This window comes from Rutilus rutilus (assembly GCF_951802725.1).
Source record: "Rutilus rutilus genome assembly, chromosome: 17".
Lineage (NCBI taxonomy): Eukaryota > Metazoa > Chordata > Actinopteri > Cypriniformes > Leuciscidae > Rutilus > Rutilus rutilus.
The window spans coordinates 22,733,510-22,758,078 of NC_140230.1; the positions used below are offsets into that span (position 1 = coordinate 22,733,510).

Genomic DNA, 24,569 nt, shown 5'->3' on the forward strand with positions numbered 1-24,569 from the left:
ATGAATCATGCAGCAGCTGCAGATGAGCTGCATCACCAGCAGTTTTCACGTTTCTAACCTGTGAGAAAGAATTGTGTGCATGCTCTGCATTGTTGAGACATTCCTCAAATCCATTTTCCTCGAAAAACAACGATTCCCTTCTGCGTACGCACGGACTTTCAGCAAGTGTCAGAAAGCCATACGGAGTGGTGATTTTGCTGAGGTGAGGTAATGACATTGCTCCGCTGGTGGTCGGGTCTGACAGAACGTAAGTCTGGAGATCATCCATGAAGACCAGGTCGCGCTCCTCTGAGAACGGGCAGCAGCGCGCGAGTGCTCGGACTAATGATGATGGGTGCGTGGACCGAGGGAATGTGTGCCGCCGTCCGTGCCCGACTCCAGCCTTCTCCCTGCCGCATCCCTGCAGCCTAGCCGGGCACAGTGAGGGGATGGTGAACTCCGGTACACTTGCAGGTGTCACCATCATGTTCCTAAGAGGCATCTGCCTCGTTGCGGCCGGTTGAATCTCCCTAGAACTTGATTGCCACGATTTTTCTCGCTTAGGAGGTGCAACATCACGAACTGGTCGATTTCTGCCCATTGTTCACATATGGCATAACTTTCAGGGTAATTGTTTGTAAAGAATATTTTACGTTGAGCCAAATATTTTTTCCCCTATCTGAGCTTTCTGGTTGTTGGTGGTATTTTCTCTGCAACTTTATGTAAGTCTAGATGAAGTCTTGCTCTGCTGCAGTGCAGAATAAAAACATAAAACTCAAGTGGCAACTGAAGGTAAATATACAGTCCCAACTATAATTGACTCCTCCCAGTAAGAAGTTTTTTTTTTTTTTTGTAGGGAAGACTACTGACTAGAGAAAATCATGTTCTCTTTTTAAGATCTGTTAAAAAATCTGAATTTGTATGTATTTATTTATTTATTTATTTATTTATTTATTTATGTATGTATGTATGTATGTATGTATGTATGTATGTATGTATGTATGTATGTATGTATGTATTTTATTTTATTTGTATGGCTCTTTCACCTCCCTGGCTTTATTTATATACTATTATTTGAATAATAATAATATTATTATTAATAATAATACGATAATAATCCTAGTCTGGCTGCAGGAGTGCTCTATTTTCTTTTTTCTTATTTTTTTTCAAAGTGTCACAATTTTAATATTATTTTGTTGCAAAACGATATCTAAAAAAAAAAATTGGTTTTATTAAAAATATTAAAAAATATTGTTGAAAGACTCGTGGTTTTGTACAGTGGCAGTCAGCGCTAATGAGGTGTGGGAACGGTTTGTCATCGCCTCTGTTTGTGAGGGAAGGAAATGACCGCAACACCCGCCGTTTGTTGTGAAGCGGCGGGCTAGTGTGTATAAATCTACCGATGGCTGCAAACATTTGTTCGTGGGTAAGATAGATTTTTACATTATGAAATGTGAACAGAAAAAAATATCATCCTTGCGTGGCACAAATATAAACTATTTACGAGTGCTGTGTTTTGCTTAGGGGCGCAATGCTAACTTAAGTTAGCAAATAAGCTAGCAGCAGAAGATACAATCCAACAGATTCACTGTATTTATAATTTATTGCTCTGTGTTTCATACTAGTGAGCTGTCTATGTAGGCGACTCACTGGGTTTTGATACACAACCAGAAATAATGTTGTCCTGTTATTGTTTTCCTTATCTGACTGATATTTTTTTATATATATATAACTTAATTGCTTGAATAAAGACTGATAATGGTTAGCTGGAAGACATCAGTTTGGATCTTTTTCTTAACCTGTGATTTCAGGCTCAGAGATCGATTGAACATGGGGTGGAAACGCAAGTCGTCATCTCCAGAACTACAACCGAATCCTGCCAAAACACCTAAGAGGGAATCTATCAGCAGATCTCCTTTCTCTCTCAAACTGTCTCCTAGTTCCTTGAGAAGGAAGGTCTCCACCCCCACTAAGACGAGGTCAATACAGACTCCAGTTCAATTCAATTGCCAGGAGCAGAACTCCAGCCCAGGTAATGCAGAAATTAGCAGTATTCCTTGAGGGAAGTTAATAGCAGAACTTGATATTTGTTTGTTTTTTCTGTGTGTGGGCAGACCATGGTGAGGATGAGGATGAGGATGATGCTGACAGTGTCCATGACTCCACTCCAGTTTCATCCCCCCTGCAGTCGGAGGTGGATGCAGAGCTGGATCTGGTCATCACTGCGGGTGAGTCAGCACATTTGGCCTTGTTATTAACCACACTTGACTTTGTAATGTTACTTGTCAAGTCAAGGAGTTTTCCAAAATCTGAATGAAGTCTCATTGCTTGCCAATCCTTAGATGAGGGCAGGTGTGAAGGAGAGGAGTGGCTGAAGAAACGAAATAGATTGAATGTAAAGAAGAGTGGAATGACTTGGGTGGAAGGAGAGTTCCCTGAGAAGAATGGAGAGATGGATACGTCTTCAGAAGAGCTTGAGGAAGAGGATGAGAGTGAGGAAGAGTTGAGGAAGCTGGACAGAGATTTAACGCTCAAATCTAAAAAACTCAAGCTCTCCTCTGTCAACGTTCGTAACATCATTCATGTGAGTCTGACTTAAGATGCAAGCTCCTTTAAGATTCTGTGCTTGTGTGTTCTTGACATTTTTAACAAATGCTGTCACATTACAAAATAGGGCTGGGACTATACACCTATCTCCTGATTCGATACTATCACAATACTTGGGTGCTGATACGATATTTATTGTGATTTTTCTTTTAAGAATTGCGATTCTACAAGTATTGCGATTCGATATTGCTAAATATTGAGATTATTTTTTAACACTAGACCATGGGGAAAAGCTAAATCATACACTTACAATCATCATTTACTTGTACATGATGTATAAGTCATATTTACAAAAACAATTCATCACATCTTTCTGACTGTTATTTTATTTCAGAAGCATCATACAGTACTACATTGTCTTGAATAAATTATTCAATAACAAATATTTTTTTAAGTCACTTGTCGCCACCTAGTGTCGAAACAATGTAATCGATAAATGCGTTATTTTAAGCGCCAAGTTTCTTTCAAAAGCTGATTTACTCTCGCTATGGTGGACGTCAGTATTTATATTTGAACTTTAAACTTTTATCCAAGTACTTCTATGATAATGTGAACTATTGTATCACATAAACAATCACACTATGAGGTTGAAAAGACTGCTCTTTCATGACTACTCTCTCCGGGTCAGCGGCAGCGCCAACACAGATTTGAATGTTGCGTTATGATTTTGTCAAAGGTTTAATAGACAGACGAAATGGAAGAAGATTGCGTAGGTGTTTGAACTTTGAACCAAGATAACAATCTTTTAAAGATGAATCGTGCAGCTCTATTGTCTTATCTCTCTCTCAGCATATGAGTTGCGTGAGGCCTTTTCAGTGCGTTCAGTCTCACGTCGCTTGACATTACGACACTTAACACTCATAGATAATGACACATTTCATCCTCTGTTGGAACAAAAGTGGCTAACTTCTGTCAACCTCATATATAAGCAAGGACAAAAATAAAGCAATTTAATTTGAATTAATATCGATTCTGTAATAATAATAAAAAAAAAACAGATTTTAAAATCGTTGATAGCTAGCTAGGTGAATCGATTTTTTTCTCCCAGCCCTATAACCTCTGCTAACTACTTATTCTCTGAATCTTCAAGAAAATAACATCATTGTAAGGAAACGCTGCCATCAAAATTGGTAGTAATTTGAAAATCAGTTACAAACTATTTAACACAATTTTTTGTGTGTTTGACCTCAGGAGGTGATAACCAATGAGCATGTTGTGGCCATGATGAAAGCTGCTATAAGAGACACACAAGATATGCCCATGTTTGTAAGTTCCTCCTTTATTTAACTCTTACAGTGGATGTCTATTTGAACATGATCATTTCAGTTGATTGTATTTATTTTCTGTTTAATGTAGGAGCCTAAAATGACCCGTTCTAAGCTCAAAGAAGTTGTTGAGAAAGGGGTGGTGAGTGTTGTTTTTCTTATCAGGAAGGTTTGAGAATTTTAGCTCTTTTATGTGAGTGTTAAAATAATTGCTGAATTTGTTTTGTTTTATATATATTTTAGGGGATGTGCAACTGGAACATCTCTCCAATAAAAAGGCCATGTGAGATTAAGGTATAAAATGGTTGTGATGTATCACCTGTGAGAGTTCGTTTTGTTTTTTGGTTGATGTTCCTTGCTATTTGGACTCTTTTCTTAGCCACCCCAGTTTGTGGACATTCCCCTGCAAGAGGAGGAGGACTCCTCTGATGAAGAGTATTGTCCTGATGAAGATGAGGAAGATGAAACAGCTGAGGAGGTGCATATACCACACTCACATCATACTTGACTTTTAAAAAAAAACATTATTCAAATACTATGGTACAAAATGTTGGGGTTTTGACTAAAAAGATTTATATTTAGAATAAATTTGGTTCTTTTGAACTGTTCAAAAAAATGTAAACAACCATATAACAAATGTTACTGCACTTTCTAAAACATTCTAGACCTGTTTAGAATTTTCTGGAACTTTCTAGGACTGTTGAGAACTTTCTGGAATTTTCTAGAACTGTTTTTCTACAACAATCCAAATCTTGGTATACATATACATTGGCAAGAGGGACAGAGAGAGAGAGAGGGAGCTTTATGAGTAAACAACTCAACTTTATACTTTTTGATATTTATTTCAGTAGCAATATATAATGTCACACAAGATAAGTGATACTACCTTACAGAAGAACGAGGCTATCTGGACCAATAATCTAGTGAGATGTCAGCAATCACATAGAAGAATAGGAAGTGTGCCTTTTTAGAATAATCTTCACTAGAAGAAAAGTGCAGAATGCCACTCCAAATGTAAATTATTGGACGGTACCTGTTTCTTGGAGCAGAAATCAAAGGAAGAAAGGAGTGAATAATTTCTATAGAAGTCAAAATAATGGAAGAATGAATTGAAATTTGTAAATTAAAGTATCAAGTTGAGTCAATTGCTCATAAAGCTCCCTCTCTCTCTCTCTCCAATATGTGTGTATAGGAGAGAAAGAAAGTTCAGTCCTAGAAAGTTCTGATTCCAATTTTGCACTTAAGTTAAAGCTGCTGTCCGTAGCTTTTTGGGGTTAAAAATTATCCCCATTTTTTTTTGAGCAAGTACATAACCAGCCAGTGTTCAAAACTATGTGGTACTGGTGGATTTCCGCGGGAAATTCGAGCATGTCTTTGCGTCATTATGTCACATCTGTACACATAAAGAAGGTGTCCCGGCTCGTAGGCTATATTGAGTGTGAGGATGTTGGTGGTGGAGTGACAACTGGAGATTCACCCGTTGTAAAACGCGAAAGACTTCGGACTTGGGAGAAAAAAACAGACTGCAACCGGGCCCATGCGAAAACAAGGACAAATATCGGAAGGGCATTAAATGTAGTCACGCAATGCTGATGTTGTTAACATTAACAATTTGAGAACAAAGTATAATTTGCACGGTTTAATGTGATATGATAAGCGATCGTTAGATTTAATCGGCGCGATTTACTGCAATGCTTTTTTTCCCTTAGTTGGTCAGAACAAAAGTGGATGTTACTTACTTGTTCAGACAACATTTTCCGGTGAAAATTCTTATGTTGGTCATACTTCCAAAAAGTAGAATCTGTGATTGCGAATGACAGTATCCACGCCACCAGCGTGGTGATTGACAGCCGTACATTCTCCTCAAAACATTGGATTAATCCGCGCTGTGCCATGCCGAGGCACAACGCACGTAAAGTTGATAATTCCGCGAATAATTGCAATTGCAGATTTCTAACAGAGATGGCGACAAAGAGGAAAAACTGCGGACTGCAGCTTTAAGTTCACAACTTTGAATGGAAACATATCTACTGAATGACTGTTTTGTAAAGTTAATAATAAAATGAACAACAAAGTAACACGTAAAAAGGGACAGGTCTATTAATTTGCATTTACACTCCAAGATTTAATGCACAGATCAATTGACATATAGTATCAGATCGTTTTGTTCCATCTTTTGCTGTTGCTATGGTTATCACTGTCAGTCAGATTCAATTGCGCATTTAAATGCTTTTGCAATATTAAAATTTTCTCTCAGACATTTTTGGAGAGTGATGTGGAGAGCACGGCCTCCTCACCACGTGGCAGCAGACGTTCTTCCTCTTATACGCCCTCCCATTGTGATGATGCCAGCAACAGCCCCAGACTGGTACTTTACACAGTATTATGATCACATATTTCATTCTTTCTGCACATTTTTCAAGGTTTTAAGTCTCTTCGTCTCTCTTTGTCCCCCTCCATCTCCATCACAGAAGCCCAGGCTCTCCAGGCACTTGAGTGTTGAGGCAGTGCCGATGGGTCCCCCTGCCCCACCTCCTCAGTCCTGTGGCCCCTCACGATCCCTCAGGGCCCCTGACCCCTTCATTGAGAAACTCCATGCTGTGGATACAGAACTTGAACTCAGTCCTCTCTGCATGGAGCCTTACCAGGTACTGCATCACATACACACAAAAAAAATCTCTCTGCCTACTAAATATGGTTCTCTCTAAATTTAGTGTGTCTGTCTGTTGAAGGCTCTGAGCAATGGCAGTGGAGGGGAGCCGAATGGCAGTCTGGTAGCCTGCCGTACTCGGTCAAAGCGTCCACTGAGGGACGTCCCTCTGGATCAGCTGGAGGCAGAGCTCCGTGCACCAGACATCACACCAGATATGTACGATAATGTCTCTACACCGGAGGACCGTGAATGGACCCAATGGCTGCAGGGACTCATGACCTCTCACCTGGACAATGATGGTCAGTGTGTACTGTAGAGCTGTGACGGTGGCAGTTTTTGACACCGTGTTGGTAATGGACCAACTACTGGACCAACTATATATATATATATATATATATATATATATATACACACCTCAATTAAATACGTTTTGAAATAAAAAATTATAATAAACGAGGCTCAAACATCCATTTCGTAACATACATGCGTGTTTATTTGAGCACTTCCGTCAATGAAACGACACACTAAAGCCTTTAAAGCATTGAAATAAATATCAGTAAATAATGGTAACTTAAAAAACATAAAGTTTAATATTTACAAAACATTCGTTTAATATTTCCACACAAAGATGCGTGATATAGCCTACGCCTACCGCTCTGAGAGGGATGTGGGACACGAGCAGGAAAGAGAACATCTCTTTTCTAATATCTTCGTTTTCTACTTGTTGTAAAAGGTCTGAAGAGCAAGGGCAAGACATTTAGGCTGTGTTTGATTTTGCGTTGCCAGAGAAAGCGAAACTAAAATCACCCGCATGTGTGAAACGCGCTTTACAAATAAACTTGACGTGCCTTACCAAGTATAAGCACAAACTGTGTTAAAAAGAATTTGACGTGCAACTAAAAAGGTAGGCTATCTGTCCTACAGCGTTTTTCTACTTTACCACAGTAAAGAATGTGAATATAATAGGCCTTATTAAAAGCGAACCAAAGGAAGAAACGTTTATAATCCCCTGCAAAAATGGTTGAGACTTGAGTGAAGATTTGGGAAAAGAAACGAGATTCCATGTCAACTGGAATAACTAATGGAATATTGTTAAATTCGCTGATAATCGGGGGTGACCAGATCGCAAAACAGAATACAAAGCTTACATTTATGAGCTCACGCACAACTCTCTCGTTCATCATGAGTCCAAATATTTCCACCTATTATGTATTTTGTAAACAAAGCTTTGTGATTCACTCGTGTCATAATATTCATGTAAAACAGCATTCACTTTCCAAAAAATGTGTTTTGGCGTACCACCACTGGTGCTCTTAACATTTATCATAATAAAAAATGTTTCTTGAGCACCAAATCAGAATATTAGAATGAATTTTAGAACAATCATGTGACACTGAAACTGGAGTAATGGCTGATGGAAATTCAGATTTGACTTAAACACAGGATTAAATTACATTTTAAAATACATAACATTGAATTAGAAAAGTTACTTTAAATTGTAATAATATTTCACATGTAACTGTTTTTACTGTATTTTTTTATTTATTTAAATAAATGCAGTCTTGCAGAACATAAGAGACTTTTAAAAACATAAAAAAAATCTTACCCCAAACGGTTGATATTATTTGGGGCTGTTTTTGACTTCTGTCATTTGTTTTCTGGCCTTGGCTGAACCAGTGAACCCGCAAATGTAATCATGTCTTTTAAACAAATCACTGTCATGCCCGCTGCACTCAGACAGATGCTGTCAAAGCACTTTTCTTAAATGTTTAAATGGCTTTCTCTGTGTGTGACTAGTTTAATGTGTGTGCGCGTCAGCGATTAAGTACCTACCTCTGTTTTTTTCCACTCATGTTTTTCTTCCCCTGACCTTTTCCCCAAGTCCTTTTCAGCATCACTGCTCTATGTGTGTTCTCACACGTGAAAAATACAGTTCTTCTGATGATTCTCTCTCTGTATTTTAGAAGAGGCTGATGAAGATGACGACCCTGAATATAACTTTTTAGATGATCTAGATGAGCCAGATTTGGAGGATTATCGAAATGATCGTGCTGTTCGGATCACAAGTGGGTTTTTATACGAGTTTTAGATTGAATAAATCCCTCAGTTTAAAGTGTTTGCTTTTAGTAATTTTTTTCTCTGTCTCTCTTGCAGAGAAGGAAGTCAATGAGCTCATGGAAGAGCTGTTTGAGACGGTAAAAGGACTTAACACTAACAGGAATAAACTAAAGCCAGTCATTCCTCACTCATTTTCTCTACTCTTCTCCAGTTCCATGATGAGTTGGCAGCCAATGAACAAGACGAGGAAGGTCATGAAGAAGATGAGGAACGTGATGAGGAGGCCAATGACACTCCACAATTTAATGTTCCTCAAGCCATTAGGTAACTGAAACACACACACATACACACACACACACACACGCACACACCAAATAGTCCAAGGCTCAACAATAAGGATTTTATTCCTACTTCCCCGGTCATGTCAGTAGATTTCTGTGGCCTTTTCACATTTCAACTGGCACAAATAAACAATTTTATTTTTATAACTTATATATATATATATATATATATATATAAAATGTGTGTTTATGTCCTTTTTGCGATAAAGAAAACTAAATGCATTCACTTTCTAACATAAAATAAAACTGTATTTCTAATAGTACAAAGCAAGGGGACATGTTAAAACACCCTCAAGATGCATCCTCCCTATGGGACAGAGCAGCAGAGGAGTGCTGTATCTGTTTGGGTAGGGAGGTAGAGAAATGCTCTAATGTGTCCGATTGTTTCGCTGTTGACCCGGGACAAAGTATGGACACTGCGGAGCTACATGTACACATTCAGTATAGACTGAACACATGCACACAAATCGCATCCCCCACTGCTGAGTTCTGTACAGGTGCAGGTCTATACGTCACTGCGAACGTGTTGAAAAGATTTCACTGTATGCCTGTGCTACGTGCAGAATCCAGGCACAGAGGCTTTAAATAGAGCTCATTTACTGGAACAGATAACCGCTACATGCACGTTCGCGCACACACAAACAAACCTCTGACATCTACTCAAAGGGCTTCCCTTAAAACATATGGCCCTTTTTCTGATGGATAACAGTCATCAGCAGTCCCTGTCTGAGCCCTTATTTAAAACCCGTCACATCAGGCTTGTCACCTCTTTGTTCTTTAAGGATACGTGTAATTAACTTTGTTACGGAAATAGTATAGTGTCAATCAGCACAAAACTGTCAAGAGATGGACATGTCACACAGTGTTACAGCTTATTATTTGCCTAGTGAAGGGGTCATTACAGCTTGCACTGTGTGAATGTGACTTCCGTGCGTCACTGTGTTCTGGGTACAGACAGAGATGTGGCTGATGGGATTTTTTAAATGTTAACGAGGTACATTGACGTCTGTGCTGTCTCTTCCACACTGTGAATGTGTGTGTGTGTGTAAATGCCAAGGACTTGTGCCTGTAATGTTCATTAACTAGGCTACAGAGAGTATAAGAGACTTGGTCTGCTTAATTAGTGACCGTAACTTAACAATGATTTTACTAAACATTATGTCACTAGATCAGAGGAACATAAGCATCAGCATTTTAATGAAAATATACAAAATAATTCTATTGCCAATTGATAATGCTGTTTTTATTATACCATTAATATGTATGCAACTGTAAAAATTTCCCATTTTCATTTAGGTCTAACTCCATTTGGTGTGGAATGCCGATTTTTCTAGATTCCGTAAATTCCTAGTAGATGATAACTCCCACACACACACTTTTTCAGTTTCTCTTGGAAAAAAATTACGATATGGAATTAAACTGGTTTGCTAATTGTTTATTTATTTATTTATTTATTTATTATTAAAGTCTGGAAGACTAAGCTGATAATTGTCATCTTATGGCAGATAAGCAATAAATGGCTTATGTTAAAATTCTTGTTTTGTCTAAATTGTATTACATGCTAAAAGTGAATGTAGGCATCACAACATGATAATGCATGGAAAATGGCTATTCATTTTGAAATTTGATTAGTATTCAATGACTACAAATGTTTTTTAAATGGATACATTGAGGATACAATTAGCATATACAATTCAATATCCAATATTGCCTCATATGGTAAATTAAAAGAAATCTTTAATAATAAATAAGGTACTGATATGTCATGTATCACTAGTTTCAAATTATGATGACAATTCAAATTATTTCTCATCAAGATGGCATATTTGCTTTGCAATAATTAGTGCTTCTAGTACACATTTTAAAACATCCCTCTTCAGATTCAGTATGTTTCAGTTTGTCTGTCATCAGGTTTGAGGAGCCACTGGCTCACATGTTGACAGCATGCAGGCGGACCGTTAGAGAGCAGCTGGATGCTTTGCAACAGCGACGGGAGAACCAGGTTCGGACCACCCAGCATGCACCTGGGCCTGGCTTGGTTCTATTTCAGCCCAGCTGTCCTCTGGTGGTCACGTCTCCTCAGAGAATACAGCTGCAGCAGCAAATACAGCAAGTAAGAGACTGTTTTAAACGCCACCTTACACACTAAACACACTTTATTTAACCTGAAAGGGTTACCTGGTCACAAGGATCTAATCTTTTACCACAGAGCAGTTTGTTGAATGTGATTCATGTAATGCACTGGCAAAACATCTATTCAAAGTTCTTGTTTTATGCTGATATGATTTAAATTTGATTTATGATTTAACTTTTTCTTTTCTCTTCCAGCATGTCCAGTTACTGACACAGGTCAATATGCTGTGCAACCCGGTGGAGGCGCTACAGAGTGAAGCTCAAACCACCAAACATTTCCTGGTAAGAAAATTGGGGATTAAACACATCAGTTTCTTTAAGGCTTTAAGAAAAGACTGATGAATGAACATGGTTCAAAAGTGACCAATGTAAAGGAAAAGTGCATGGTTGAAAAGCCTGTTGCTTCTCCTGTGTGATAAACCTAGATTGTTCAATTTATTATTTTTTCAGTCTTAAAATGAAGAAATAATTCTCTTCTGCTTTTGCTGTTTGACAAATTATTTGTAATAACTAGGAAAATTACAAGAAAACCAGTATTATTGCAATAAGTACAAATGCATTTTCTTCTACTCCCCCCTTTCCTGCTTTGTTTATTAAAATGTCATTTTCCCCTACCCTGGAAATCCAGAGTTCTCGTGAGAGCACAAATTGAATTTGCTCAGTGAGTTTACTCTGGCGTCGAGTAATGATGCTCATTAAATATGCCCTTGTATCCGAGCTGCACCATTCACATCGGGTTATCTGATATAGGCAGGCCAGAGGCGAGCTAAACAGATGACGACAGCGCTGTGACGTCGCAGTCATTAGTAAACATTGCAAGATGGCTATGGATGAACACCAGTTGTTTGAAACGGCTTAGGCCGCTACAATGAACGAGTTAGACTTGGCTTTTTATCTAAAAGAGGAACAGAAGACGGCGGTCGAATCCTTCCTTTGCAAGAAGGGCGTTTTTGCTGTTTTGCCGACCGGATACGGCAAGTGTCTAATCTACCAGTTAGCTGATGGTAGCTAAAGTATGGGGCTTATTGTTGTGATTGGTTGTAGTGTTACCCAAGTGCGCGCAGTGAGATTTTCAAATGCATGCTCAGTGCCGCCCCTCGAGCTGGGCGATTTTCATTACTCAATGCCAGACTTTTTTCAACAAAAAAGATAATTAAAGTGACATTACAATGATACTACAAACTGTTTCCTGTCCTGTGTTGGTAGGGGGAGTTGCTGTCATTTGCTGAGCGGGCTGAGGAGGGGAGGTCAGCAGTTAATTCTGGTTTTAGAAGCATGTTTAGGGTGTGTAACTTGCAGTCCTCCCTCAAGCTGCTGGAGGAGTTAAAACAATGTCCGTCTCCTCTGTATCTTCCTCCCAAACCCATTCGCCGTCACTCAGGTCAGGCATCTCATAATGAATTCATATGATCCAATAAATCAAGTGAAGAGCACATGCATGGATGTGTGTGTATATATCTGATGGCAGTATGTTTTTTGTGTTTCTGTAGTTTTTTCGTACCCATTGCTCCCAGCTGGTCTTGCATGGTTGTTCGCCACACGCTCTGTGTTTCTGTACCCAGAGCTTCTACCACAGTGCAGTCTGGATCCAGTCCTGCATCGCACACGCAGCAAACATTATTACACCAAAGGAGAAGACGGGTACAAATGGCTCTGACTGTCTATTCCATCTAGTTTCAGTCATGGGAATGAATGCCTTTAACAGTCTGTGAATGTATGCATTTACATGCAAATGTCATCCTTGCCATGGAAAAATTAAGCAATTACTAAAGAACCACTTTTAATTAGTTAATTTAGATCTATATTTTGCTGTATAGTGGTGCTATAAATCCACATTTAAGGAAACTGCATTGCTTATATATAGTCATAAAAGTACTTTAAAAAAATGTGAAAGAAAACTTCATTAAATATACAAGTAGGAAACTAATATACATTCTCTGAATTTCACAGGGTATACTAATATCTGTTAACGTCTGTTTCTAAGGTGGAAATAAGTACCTTTTTTGAGAAGTTACAGTTCACCTTTTGACTGCAAATGTCAAATTCATAATGCAATTGGTCCGTGAAGGAAGAAACGTCAATATGGGCTTTTTGCAGTTTAATGTATCAAAACAAGCACCTCATTCAGTCTGCACAACTGACACCAGCTAGCAAACACTTGAAGAAGCAGTGAGCCATACCTTCACCCAGTTTACCCTCTGCCTCTCTCTCTCTTCCCCTGCTCCCACCTCTCTATAGACTGTTAGTATTGGGGTTAAAGCACTTCGCTCAAACAGAGTTCCCATACCACCTGATGAGCCGCTACCTGATCCGCCCCAAGCTTCAAGAGCAGCTGCGTGCACGTGTGAAGGAAATGGCGTCCGCCAAAGCCCCACACAACATAATCAAGGTAATTCGTTGATCATCTATTGGTTCATCTGCCCATCTTCATATACACTGTTATTTGTGGTGGTGCACATTTGCTCCCCAGTTTCCTCAATTAATTTCTACACTTTCTGAAGCTGAAAATTGAAATCATAATATTCTGTCATGTTTAATGTGGGTTCAAGTTTATTATGACAATCTAATGTTGTATGTCTTAGTTTTACTGCCAGAATAGTGTGGTTCCTCCTTTGCCGGTGATGTGCAGACCTGTGGTACCTGGAGAGGAGCGCCCTCCTGTGGAGAGAGAGCAGGACATCATGCCAATCTGGCTGAAGGTATTACAACCCCGTAGATCAGTGGTTCTCAGCCTCCCCCCCAGGCCACCTGAAAGTTTACCTTAGTTCAGAACAACTACCCTAGACTTTTTCGCTAAAACCTATTGAAGAGAAATTCTACATTAAAAAGAAAAAAATCAATCCGATATCAAGTACAATCCTAATGGTTTAAAATGTGCCTTTACAGAAAAGCTTGCCATACATCCATAGGGGAGTTTGTCAGAGCAGTTTACAGGTGACCTCCACCACCAAATCTCTTACCCTGTCCTTCCCAAAAGGAACACGCTACCCACAATTCCTCCCTAAAGGTGTTTCTCTTCGTCTACATCCAAGTGTAAGTCGCCCTCCACAGCCCAAATCTCAGCGTCTGTTCGGTTTTGCCCGCCCTACTCTCACACCATTGGCGCAAGCTCCTCCGTGTCCCACAGGTGCAGGAAATGCACTATCCAATGTCTCCACACCACTTCCAGCACATGGTGTAATATTATTGGCCCAAACACCTAGCACTCCTATAAATGGGGTGTTCCCATTGGGTCAGCCCTTTTTGACTCCTGCACATGGGACCATCCCACTGAGCGCATCTTATCCTATTAATTTCCAGTATGTTACTCCAGAATTGGGGGCTGGTAATCCGGCACACCCTTCTGCCAACTTGCCCCCCACTGTAGTTCAGATACCCCAAGGTGACATGCCTCTACATAGTACTGGGACAGTCAGGACGTGTGGCAAGCAGCAGATGTCCGATAAGCACAAGAAACGGACCATGCCTAGAAAACTTGCTCCTTTGAAACCAGCCCCCCAGCTATCTCCCCTGTCCTCTAGGAGAATGGGAAACGTAAGCAGCCCTGCTGTTGTAATGGACCAGCCAATATCCTTAAATGTTACACAGAATTTTCCATTAGATAATGTTGTTATCAAAGCCCATGAAAATGATCCTCACCTGACTACCACCACACAGAGATTGGTCACATCTCCCTCTCAGGATCTTGTCATACAGTTAGTCCCTGGTACACAGGCCGTGGAAAACGCCTCAAGTCCCTATTTTGGAAAGACGACACAGAGGTCAGAATGTGACTTTTTGCAAACCATGAAGGACATCACTCCTGAACACTATAGTGTTCAAAATGGTCAAAGGACTGTTTTTTCTCCTATGACATCACCAGCAGCAGATAGTTCTCAGTTTGTACTGGTTCAGACCATTTCACCTACTGGAGTTCCTCAGTTCCTACTTTTGCCCCAAGACCCATTCATTCTGAACCAACCTGCTCCACTTCATGCTGAAGGTGCACCAGGGAGTTTATCCCAGCAGACTGCCTGTTCTGACATTCCTGCTGGATCCATGGTACTAAAGAACACAGAGAGGACTGAGGACATCATAACACCATCCACAGAAGATAAAGAAAGAAAGGAAGAGGGTGAGGAAATGACTGGAGACAGATGGGAAGAGGAAATGGCTGGTGCTCTGTTTGGTAGTCCTCTTCTGGCACTCTCAGAGTCCTCTTGCAGCCCCGACTCCAGTTTGACCAGCATGGATGCAAGCACGGACAGTGATGCTGAAGCCTCTGTGAGGGTGAAGACGGATACTGGAGATTGTCCTCCTGTCCGGTCGGGCTCTGGCAGTCAGGAAACACTCGGAGTGCACAAACACAGCACTGGAGATGGGAAGGAGCAACAGTCCGGTGGGGGAGAGAAACAGAGCAGTGGGAATGAGGATGTTGGACGGGCCGAGGAGAGGGAGAGTGGAGGAGATAGAGAGCGTGATGAAGATAAAGAAGGAGAGAAGAACGGTGATGGAGAAGATGGCAGAAAAAGAGATGGGGGTGGAAGTGGCGATAAAGGAAGAGAAGAGAAGGATGGAGATGGAGAAAAAGATGGAGATGGAGAGCGGGATGAGGAAGAGGAGGATTTTGATGACCTCACGCAAGATGAAGATGAGGAGGAAGTGATGTCTTCGGCATCAGAGGAATCTGTGCTGTCTGTTCCAGAACTTCAGGTTTGTTTGTTTTTAGAAAATGTCACACAAAAAAATTGCAAATGAATCTGTTTATGATATTTAAAATATTAGGCACACGCCGACCAGTTTTAAAAATTCTAATATTATCGTGTTATGGCATAGGTTTTAAGGCAAAGATATTGAAAATCGATATTATTGTCTAAATAAATTAAGAACAAAACACTAAAACTAAAGTCAATCATTTTTAATGATACAAGGGAATTTAGGCATCACAGCATTATAATGTGCAGTATGAAAAAAAAAAAAGTATTCTCATTTTGAGATTTGCAAGATTACATTTAACAGTGTTATTCAATTTGTGTTTTTAGTGATTGAGTTTTAGATGATTGCAAAGATAATTGAAATGTAAAAATAGATTAAATGAGCATGCACAATTATATTATATACAGCTGATAGCAATAAATAAATAAAAAATCTAATATCAACTGTTATCCGATATGTGTATTTATTTTAACAAAACTAGTTTTATTAAATTGTTCCTGCTGTGTTCCCTCGGTAGGAGACAATGGAAAAGTTGACCTGGTTGGCATCAGAGAGGAGACTGTGCAGAGAGGGAGACTCTGAGGAGGACAATTCACCCACGTCCCCAACATCCCCCACCTCCCCAAACTCTCAAAACTCCCCTGCTTCCCAGAATTCGCAGGAGGAGAACTCCGAGGATGAGGATGATGGGGCGATAAAGGGTGATGAGATGGAAGCAGGGGAGGGAGAAGGCGAAAAGCTTCCTGAGGGAGATGCGCCACTGGGTGACGACCCCCCACAGATCACCGGGAGAGGAGGAGGCCGTGGAAGAGGTCAGTACAATTGTTAACACCTGAAATACTTCAAATAAAAGCCCGGGCTTTTATTTTCCCAAATCGCAGAACTGCACCGGCTTGTATTTGAGACAGGCGTCTATATGAGACAGGCCTTTAATTTAGTGTTGAGATGAGCATGACAGTAGGAGGTTGCCATATCTGTGTTTGTGTTTAACAAATCAGTTAATGTCAGAATTAGCCTACTATATTTCCGTATGTCTAAAGGGGGTCGCACACCAGACGAGAAGCGCAGCGCCACGTCTTTAAAATTCGAACACATTATTCTCTATGAGTGTACATTGTCTCAAATCGTCGTTAATGAATATACTGACTTCACCCTGTGCTGCAATATACATTTCAGTTTTACATTAATTTACAGAAATCAGCTGCTTGAATGAAAATTGCTGATGTTATCGGATTTTCAGGTGATATTCTCAATTTATTCAGTTAACGGACGCTCTGAGGTAAAGTAAATTCAGACTGCAGACTAAGCAACGATTGTATTTAATTGTACAGTACAGTCATAACATAGTACAGACATGATCTTAATTCCATAATATCCTTAAACATAACTATATTGCTGGCCATAAACTGACAAAGTGCGTGTCCGGTGTGCGATACCTCGAGTTGTCATAGACGCGACGCGGCGCTGCACTACGGTGTGCGACCCCCTTTAGATTATTGGCAGCATAAAAAAATAAATGATGTGACAGCCATGGGCTGAACAATACAAGTTACCGGTAATATCCATCGAGCCTATGAACTAGTTGCCAGAAACACATCAACAAGAAAGAATGAAGGCTACCCTGTAAAACAACTGCAATCATGTGATACAAAAGGACCCTATTCATCACTATCATCATCACCGCGATCCTCAACTACAAGTTCTTTGGTGAATTCCTCCTCCTCGTCGCTCAGGAGGCGCTCCACTTCTCCCTCTCCGGCCTCCGCTAACTCTGCCTGCCTTGCTTGCGCTAACAGCTCCCGCCCAGATGCGCAGGGCTCTCTTGCGTGCGCAATCTGCTCCATAGAACTGGCTTAAACAGACGATCTGACGGGTTTTAGAAGATTAAATACAACCCGAAACTAAAAAACAGACCGGGCCTCTATTTGAGACCGGCCTTTATTTATCCAAACCTGTAGCCACACCAGGCGTGTAAAAGAGACAGGCGTCTATTTGGGACTCGGCTATTATTTGAAGTTTTACGGTATGTTGTTTTGAGTGATGTCAAGTTAAAATGAGCCTACTGTCCTGGTTGGTTTTCCAATATGAAATGTTTCACTGGATATAGTTTATTTACTTTTACAGGCCGCGGTCGCCCACCCCCTCGTAGTCTGAAGCGTAGTCGACGTCAGGAGCGAGGTAGTAAAGATGCCTCAAAGCTGCTGCTACTGTATGATGACCACATTTTGGACAACGATCCATTGAGAGAGAGCAAAGACATGGCTTTTGCCCAGGCTTATCTCAACAGGGTCAGACCACTTGTATCTTTGACGCACTAGTATATCCTATACACCAATGATGAGAGAAACACTGTCATCTTTTTCCATTTCTTGTGCTGTTATAGGTGCGTGAGGTCTTGCAAGACATCCCTGGTAAGGTGGAGGAGTTTTTAGGACTGCTTTATGAGTTTGACCAGTCAGGAGAGAGCCGCAGTGTTGTAGAGCTGTTCTCCCAGCTTAAACTTCTCCTCAAAGATTGGCCTGAGCTCCTCAAGGACTTTGCAGCTTTCCTTTTACCCGAACAAGCGCTGGAGTGTGGACTGGTACTTACAATCATTTTATAGACAAAAAAAGTTTTTTTCCCGGCAAATAACTATTCATTTGATAAATGTCAGTGCTAAAAGGAGAACAAAACTTTATTTATATCTCCCAACCTCTCTCTCCCATCCCCAGTTTGAGGAGCAGCAGGCCTTTGAGAGGAGTCGTCGGTTCCTGCGTCAGTTGGAGATCAGCTTTGGGGAGAATCCTTCTCATTACCAGAAGATAGTGAGAGCTCTGCAGAGTGGAAGTCCTCTCAGTCCTGCTGGTGTTGAAGAGGTATGGATAGATGGATTGATGACTAAATTGAAAGGTTTTCTGCAGTCAGAAAGATGTTTTTTTTTTTTTTTTTTTTAGCAAGGATGCATTAAACTGATCAAAAGTGACCGTAAAACATTTGTAACGTTATTTATATTTCAAGTAAATGCTATTATTTTTTAAAAACTTTATATTCGTCAAAGATTCCTGAAACAAATCCTTGAGATGCTTCTTTCAGAAACAAAAAAGTCCTACCAACCCCAAACTTTTCAGCAGTTGTTCACATTAAAGTGCCCCATTCTGGTTTGTCGAATATTACCTTTATGCAGTGTGTAATATAGCTGTTTGTGAATGTAAAATGGTTGAATTTTTTTAAAGATCAGTGCATGACAAATAAAGTTATTGTCTCCTAAAAAAAAGGATAGAGTCTGAACTGCTGAAATGAGTCATCAGCAATTTCAGTCTCACTTCCTTTTCATACATACTTAACAATGTAACAAATTTTCATAATGCCAGCTTATGGTTTTCATTGGCTGCCAGCGAACGTCTTCTTTGACACTTCTTCAAACACTGAAGTTGTAGCTGAGTGCGGTGTGGAATTGTAAAAAAGGAAAGGCTAAGTGAAAGTGTACAGTCAGCGGTTTATGCAAAAGAGACCTCTTTAGGGTGATAGGAGACCCTACTGTGAAATGATCCTGCTTATGCCGCTACTTACCACGTAAGTAAATGAATGAACATCAAATATAAATTACATTTTATTACCTCAAGATGATTATCAGTACCTGCTTGAGCTGTCTGTAATAAGTTGTAGTGGTTGTCGTGAAATAACAGAATTGAACATTGAACAGAACATGGTTCTGCACTAAGTATAGACAAGTTTGTGAAAGGACTGACAGTGCCAGGTAAACGTAAAGCAGATGAATCTACTTCAAACATCATAATTGCCAGACGAGAAGCGCAATGTGATGCAACAAAAGCATGTAGAGTCCATAATAATCAGGGATGCTCTCTAAGGATGCGGTGCAAAAAATTTTGACAGTAGAGTAATGTGTAGAATGTCAAGCTAGGTTTATACTCAACGCGTCCACACGAGCGCAAAGGTGCGCGCGGCAAAAATGACGTCATTGCGGTGTGAGCGGTCGTGCGCGTTGGGTGCGCAAGACCCCATTTCGCTTGGCGGTGTGCATGGCTTTTTTTGTAACAGCGCGTGCATGGACGACTTCGAGCCGAATCTGGCAGAGCTCAAACTTTTCACCACACCGGCACCCAGTTTGCACATCTAAATTAGTTGCTTACATTTAAAAAATGAGCATACAATAGCATAAAAAGTATTTTTAATGAACACAAAGGTCCATGTTTAATAAAAATGTTCATGAAACTTAATTAAATGTTTAGTGAAATTAGAAAATATGTAAGAGATCGTTAATTTAGTTATGTTGTATACACATTCTAATATCCATATATTTTGTTTTATTGTCATGAGTAATAATTACAGGGTTTACTGGGTTTTACACGATTCTTTTTGTAGTGTGGTATTGGTGGTGGTGTACTAAAATAAACATTGTCACGTGTATAGCTTTCTTCTTCTCACCGCTGATTCCTGATGATTTAGAGGACAATTACTCGAGTCGCCCCCTATCATTTCAAAGAATAGTACAACGGCGAGCGTGTCAAGTATAAACGCCTCGTCCATTTGGGGAGGTGCGCACGCAGTCTGCGGAGACTCGCGCTGCGGAGCCGGGCGAAAGTATAAACAAGGCTTCAGTGTAGACAGCCTCACCAACCTATTGCAGTGCCTGTAGACACGTTGTTTTAAAGACAAGAAAATATGGCGAGGCGTATCTCGCCCTCGGATTCATCAGTACAGTGGTGGGTAATAAAGAGAGACATCAGTGTGTTGTGTTCCTCAAAATATTAGATTCTGACAGTATGAAGCTGAACAAGTTAAGACTCCACTTAGAGACATCACAAAAACAAGGAGAAGCTAGATGAAGTTGATTGGTTGTAGTACAGTATTAATTACAATTATATTTCAAATAAATGCAATAGGATTTTTCAAGGAAGGTCATGTCTAATAGTGTCTTTATGTGCGTCTGCTTGAAAATATTTTTCTTTACAGAAGGGGGGGTGCCTGGCAGAAAACGTTTGGGAACCACTGACTGTTTATTGTCCAGACTTGTCATCTAAAATCCCTTTACTTCTGCTTTTGTAACTCAGCTCAAAGCACAGATGGTCACCCTTCTTAAGGGCCACACACACCTACAGGGAGAATTCTGGATGTTTTTTGATGAGATGCGTCCACCTCCAGCACGTCCTGGCCAGTTTGAAGAGGCAGTTTGGCCAGAGGACATGGGCACTGGGACAGATGGAGAGGCAGGGATGAGTGTGGACTCTAGAGGAGGTGTATGGGGAGGGTTTGAGGAGGTCACACTCCCTGATCTAGAGGAGGATGAAGAGTCGCACAAGGTTCGACAGATCAGCAGCAGGAGCAAGAGGAGGAAAGAAATGCACACGCATGGCAACTACAAGGTGTCTTCATGTTGTACATCCCAGTGAATGAATTCACAGTTGTTTTTCCCATTCTTGTTTAGTTGTTAATCTCGTGCTTTTGTTCAGGACTGTGATTGGCCTGAAAAAGATTGCTCCTGTCCCTGTCATGACTCCAGCCATGATGCCAAACATCGCAGGCATAAGAGAAAGGGATGCTTGCGTTGTCATAGCAACAAGGTGCTCGCTTTATTTGTGTGTTTGCTATAACATATCTTAAAATATGTGTAATTGCCACCCTTATTATTAAGGAGACTGTTTCCTCATATTTTATTTTCTCGCATTGAGTTATACAACTACGGTTGTTGTTTTTTTGGTTAACAGGCCACTAATGGCTCAAAGGTGCTGAAAAGTCGTGATTCTGTGTTTCCGTCTGCTGATGCGCAATCTGAAAGGGGAGGGGAAGAAAAGGAAGAGGAAAAAGGACAAGGGGAGGATGGAGAGACAGAGAAAGAGGTTAAAGATGAGACTGGCAGTGGAGAAAACAGTCCACATCATGGTAAAGTCTTTTCAAATGCTTGTTTTTTTTTTTGTAATTTACGCAAGTTTTTAATGATTAAAATCAGTATCTTCATGTATTCCTACAGAGCCTCTAAAGATACTTTTTATTACTACATTTACTTTATTATTATTACTTATAATGTACACTACTGTTCAAAATTTTGGGGTCAGTAAAGAATTCTGATTTTTTTTAAAGCAAGGATGCATTAAATAGATCACAAGTTACAGTAAAGACAATTATAATGCTACAAAAATAATTTCTATTTTAAATGTATCTTTCCAATCATCAAAGAATCATGGTTTCCACAAAAATAAGCAGCACAACTGTTCAAAATTGAAAATAAATTATTCTTGAGCACCAAATCATATTAGAATAATTTCTGAAGGAGTAATGATGCTGAAAATTCCAACACAGGAATAAATGACATTTTAAAATATATTAAAACAATAATAAAAAAAAAGTTCTTGTTCTTGTATTTTTGATCAAATACATGCAGCCTTAGTGAGCATAAGAGACTTCTTTTAAAAAAGATCTTACTGACTAAACCTTTGAATGGCACTGTACATGTTCACGGTACTTTTTTATATTTGCTAATATTTACATGAATATTTTTTTTTAAATGCAGGAGTGTTCATTCACATATTAGTTGGTATTGGTATTGTTACAACTCTAAAATATGTCATTTAAATTACTGAAACTAATTTGTACTGACAGTTCAACTGAAAGTACATTCTGTACCTGCTCCTGCAGAAGGTGATGGTCCTGTGTGGGAGGGAGGAGAGAGACCCCCTTCCCCCATCACAGAGGAGCAAAAAATACAGAATGAAGAAGGCAACGAGAAAAACGAAGAGGATAAGCATAAGCATCACACGTCTCCACAGAAGCACAGTAGGGATGTAGATGATGAATTAGAAGAGAGAGATGCCACTCAGCAGAGCACACTGAGCCCGGCCTTAGACACACCTGTGTGTGCCAAAAACATCTCCCTCACTCCCACTGGAGAGAGGGTCATTCTCTGGACCAGGTGAGCACAGCCACAAATCATGATCTGTTTTTGAGCATCGTTTAATGGTGCTTGTGTTTTACACGGCCCTCTTATCATGTGGTTCATAGAGAGGCTGATCGAGTGATCCTTACTGCCTGTCAGCAGCAAGGAGCCAATCAGAGCACCTTTCAGTCTGTGGCAGAGCAGCTTGGAAACAAAACAGCCAGTGAGGTACCAGGATTATAAAGTTACAGATCCATTTCCACTGCTCTGACTTTTGATCCTTGAAAAGCAATTTAAGCATTCCTTTCTGTGCCTTTTTCAACATCACTGTCTCTGCAGGTTTCAAGGAGATTTCGGGACCTGATGCGTCTCTTCCATACGTCAGCTTGTCAGGCTAGCTCAGAGGACGAGGCTGCGGAGCAGCAATCTGCCACTGATGAGGAGCAGGATTGAGACTTTCCTTCATCCATATGAACTGTTTTCTTTGTGCAATAAAACACCGATGCAGTTCTTCTAGTTGGAGCCTAGTCATGCACAGAAACCCCATGTCGTACACTAACACCAGCCAAAGGCGTATTTTAAGCATGGTGACAAAGGGTCTGAAGGTCTCTCTGTAACATATGAAATATTAAATCCATTAAATATGAAGATGTTATCAGACATATGCTAAACACACAAAACCAACTCAACATTATTATTTAAGAATTGTAGCACAAAAACAGCTCAGGTTCTGATATGGCCTGATTATTGTATTACCATTGGTGGGCCTTCCTGAGCACGAAATGAAACATTTGATTAGTCAAAAGAAAACAATTTTTCATTGTAAAGCACTAACCAGCAGATTCTCACCAACATTGTTTTTGACAGATTGACTGTATATTCTGTGAATATATGAACAAATGGGGGGGGGGGCATGTACAGTATTTTTATATAAGAGTGGTTTTGTTCTTTTTATTTTGCTTCAGATGTTTTGAGAAAGATGCACAAGGTTGTAGGAAATCTGGCAGACAAATAATAAAATGACTATTTATACCAAGCTTTGTGTGAGACAGAATTATTAAAATATGTATATATATGTGTGTGTATATATGCAGTGCCCTCCACAATTAATGGCACCCCTGGTAAATATGATCAAAACTGGCTGTAAAAAATAAATCTGCATCGTTTATCCTTTTGATCTTTCATTCAAAAAATTTGCAAAATTCTAACCTTTCATTTAAGTAAAAGAATTGAGTGTGGGGGGGAAATCACATTATGAAATAAATGTTTTTCTCCAAAACACGTTGGCCACAATTATTGGCACCCTTTTATTAAATACTTTTTGCAATCTCCTTTTGCCAAGATACCAGCTCTGAGTCTTCTCCTATAATGCCTGATGAGTTTGGAGATCACCTGACAAGAGATCAGAGACCAATCCTCCATACAGAATCTCTCCAGATCCTTCAGATTCCCAGATCCATGTTTGTGCTTCTTCTCTTCAGTTCAGCCCACTCATCAGGTCAGGGGACTGGGACGGTCATGGCAGAAGCTTCATTTTGTGCTCCGCAACAAATTTTTGTGTTGATTTTGATGTTTGTTTTGGATCGTTGTCCTGATGGAAGATCCAACCACGGCCCATTATTAGATTTCTAGCAGAAGGCGTCAGGTTTTGATTTTTTATCTGTTGATATTTGATAGAATCCACGATGCCATGTATCTGAACAAGAAGTCCAGGACCTCCAGCAGAAAAATATGCCCACAACATTAAAGATCCAACAGTATATTAAATTGTACACATGGGGTACTTTTTATCCTTGTTTTCACCAAACCCATCTAGTGTGTTTGCTGCCAAAAAGCTATTTTTTTAGTCTCATCTGACCACAGAACCCTGTGCTGTTTGAAGTTCCAGTCATGTCTGACAATTAAATTAGATGGAGTTTGTTTCTGGAGGAGCGAGGAGGATTTTTCTTGAAACCCTCCCAAACAAC

General features: G+C 40.0%; 1 protein-coding gene across 2 annotated transcripts; it reads left to right on the forward strand.

Moving 5' to 3' along the window:
• The first annotated feature begins 1,262 nt into the window (after positions 1–1,262).
• On the forward strand, positions 1,263–23,638 carry gon4lb (gon-4 like b). Of its 2 annotated transcripts, none has more exons than XM_084385401.1 (31): positions 1,263–1,405; positions 1,791–2,011; positions 2,094–2,207; positions 2,322–2,563; positions 3,778–3,852; positions 3,943–3,993; positions 4,095–4,145; positions 4,231–4,329; positions 6,109–6,219; positions 6,323–6,499; positions 6,584–6,803; positions 8,469–8,570; positions 8,659–8,699; positions 8,774–8,886; positions 10,815–11,016; positions 11,232–11,318; positions 12,243–12,417; positions 12,527–12,677; positions 13,275–13,425; positions 13,619–13,735; positions 13,923–15,728; positions 16,249–16,543; positions 17,856–18,019; positions 18,115–18,312; positions 18,443–18,586; positions 20,783–21,094; positions 21,182–21,292; positions 21,437–21,611; positions 22,329–22,638; positions 22,728–22,830; positions 22,942–23,638. In XM_084385401.1, the coding sequence occupies exons 2-31, from the start codon at positions 1,810–1,812 to the stop codon at positions 23,053–23,055; spliced, it is 6,213 nt and encodes a 2,070-aa protein (XP_084241527.1). In that variant the 5' UTR covers positions 1,263–1,405; positions 1,791–1,809; the 3' UTR covers positions 23,056–23,638. The 2 variants fall into 2 exon arrangements, with proteins under 2 accessions (XP_084241527.1, XP_084241528.1); XM_084385402.1 differs by having other exon boundaries at positions 22,365–22,638.
• The last annotated feature ends 931 nt before the right edge of the window (positions 23,639–24,569 follow it).